Here is a 1311-nt window from a genome sequence, read left to right on the forward strand (position 1 = left end):
TTTCATTTCCATGCTGATTTAAAATGTTTCCCTTAATATATTCAAGTGTCTTACAGTTCCTTGGATCTGATTTGATGTTCAACTTCACCCCTAGCACCTGGTTATCATTCAGTCAGCACACCCCCACCATGTCTTTCCAGACCAAATTTGTTTTAAAAGCTGTGAAAATTCCATTCCCCCACACACACTGGGCAAAATGACACCTATTTCTTCATGAGAGGAGCTCAGAGTCTTAGAGAAAGGAACCTGCTGGAAGCAAACTCACTCTCTCCCTCGCACTCAGTGGTTGAGGGTCCTCAGACACATTGTCTAACTTTTTTTGGCTTCAGTTTCTTCATTGATAAAAAATAGAATCATAATATCTACATAACATGGATTTATTCTGAGGTTAAATGTACTATATTATATAAAATGTATATGCTATACATTTCATTAGTAGTATATGTAGTAAAATAAGTAATATATATGTATATGTTTATATATAAAGCGTATAGTGAGTAGTAAGTAGTGTTTAATTGTTAGTTTCTTTTTCTCTATGCCCCCAACTCCCCACAAATGAAAAGATGGTTATACAGAAACCCAATCCAAGCAATAAAACAATTTATTTTCTTTATTTAATACTTCCCCTTTTATCCCATGTTCTCTACCTTGCTGCTTTCTGTAAAAGATGGCAATTCCCATGAGACAATGCCAGTTCCCGTCCCCATTTCTGTGTACAGTTCCTCAAACTGCACCAAGCAGACAAGCCTTTCTAAACACTGATATCCTCAGGGTCATCATGAGGATTCCTGGACATTTGGGGACAAGTGATTTAGGATTGCTTGTGTATGGCTGTTGTTGGAGAACATTGATGGGCTATTTCTATGGCAATGGAGAGAATGTCAGATCAAAGATTGTGGTATATGCTTTAGGAGGGAGCATCAAAAGAGCAGAAATAAAGAAAGTTGGAAAAATTATTAAGCTTGGAGAGAAAATACTTAGCTCATTCCCAATATGTTGAGTTTTAGGTCGCAGCAGAACACTCAAGAGATACCCTGGAATCTGAGAAATCCAAACTTCAGACGAAGAACATCCAGGTGAGAGCAAATCCAACAGAACCTCTCCCAGCCTTTGCCCATAAAGAGTGAAGTCTGTTGGGTCCTGGACTGCACATACCCCACAGAAGAGGACACTGCTTAGACCCAGCAGCAGTTGTAATGATAGTAAATGAGGAGACAAGACAAAAGACAAAATTATTTTGAACTTTTGAACAAGAGATGTGCCATTTTGCTAGAAGCTTAATGTAGCCTCTAGCAACTACAAATAAGACCC

At 38.3% G+C, this 1311-nt stretch overlaps 1 protein-coding gene across 2 annotated transcripts in view; it reads left to right on the top strand.

Annotated features, from left to right (window-relative positions):
- Positions 1 to 546: 546 nt before the first annotated feature.
- Positions 547 to 1311, top strand: part of GCSAM (germinal center associated signaling and motility) — a 6663-nt gene continuing 5898 nt past the window's right edge. For both annotated transcript variants that reach the window (XM_019629703.1, XM_019629705.1), the window contains exon 1: positions 547 to 1076. In XM_019629703.1, coding sequence (XP_019485248.1) covers positions 994 to 1076 — 83 coding nt within the window. In that variant the 5' untranslated portion in view covers positions 547 to 993. The remainder of the gene's footprint in view (positions 1077 to 1311) is intronic.

This window comes from Hipposideros armiger, unplaced genomic scaffold (assembly GCF_001890085.2).
Source record: "Hipposideros armiger isolate ML-2016 unplaced genomic scaffold, ASM189008v1 scaffold_866, whole genome shotgun sequence".
Classification (NCBI taxonomy): Eukaryota; Metazoa; Chordata; class Mammalia; order Chiroptera; family Hipposideridae; genus Hipposideros; species Hipposideros armiger.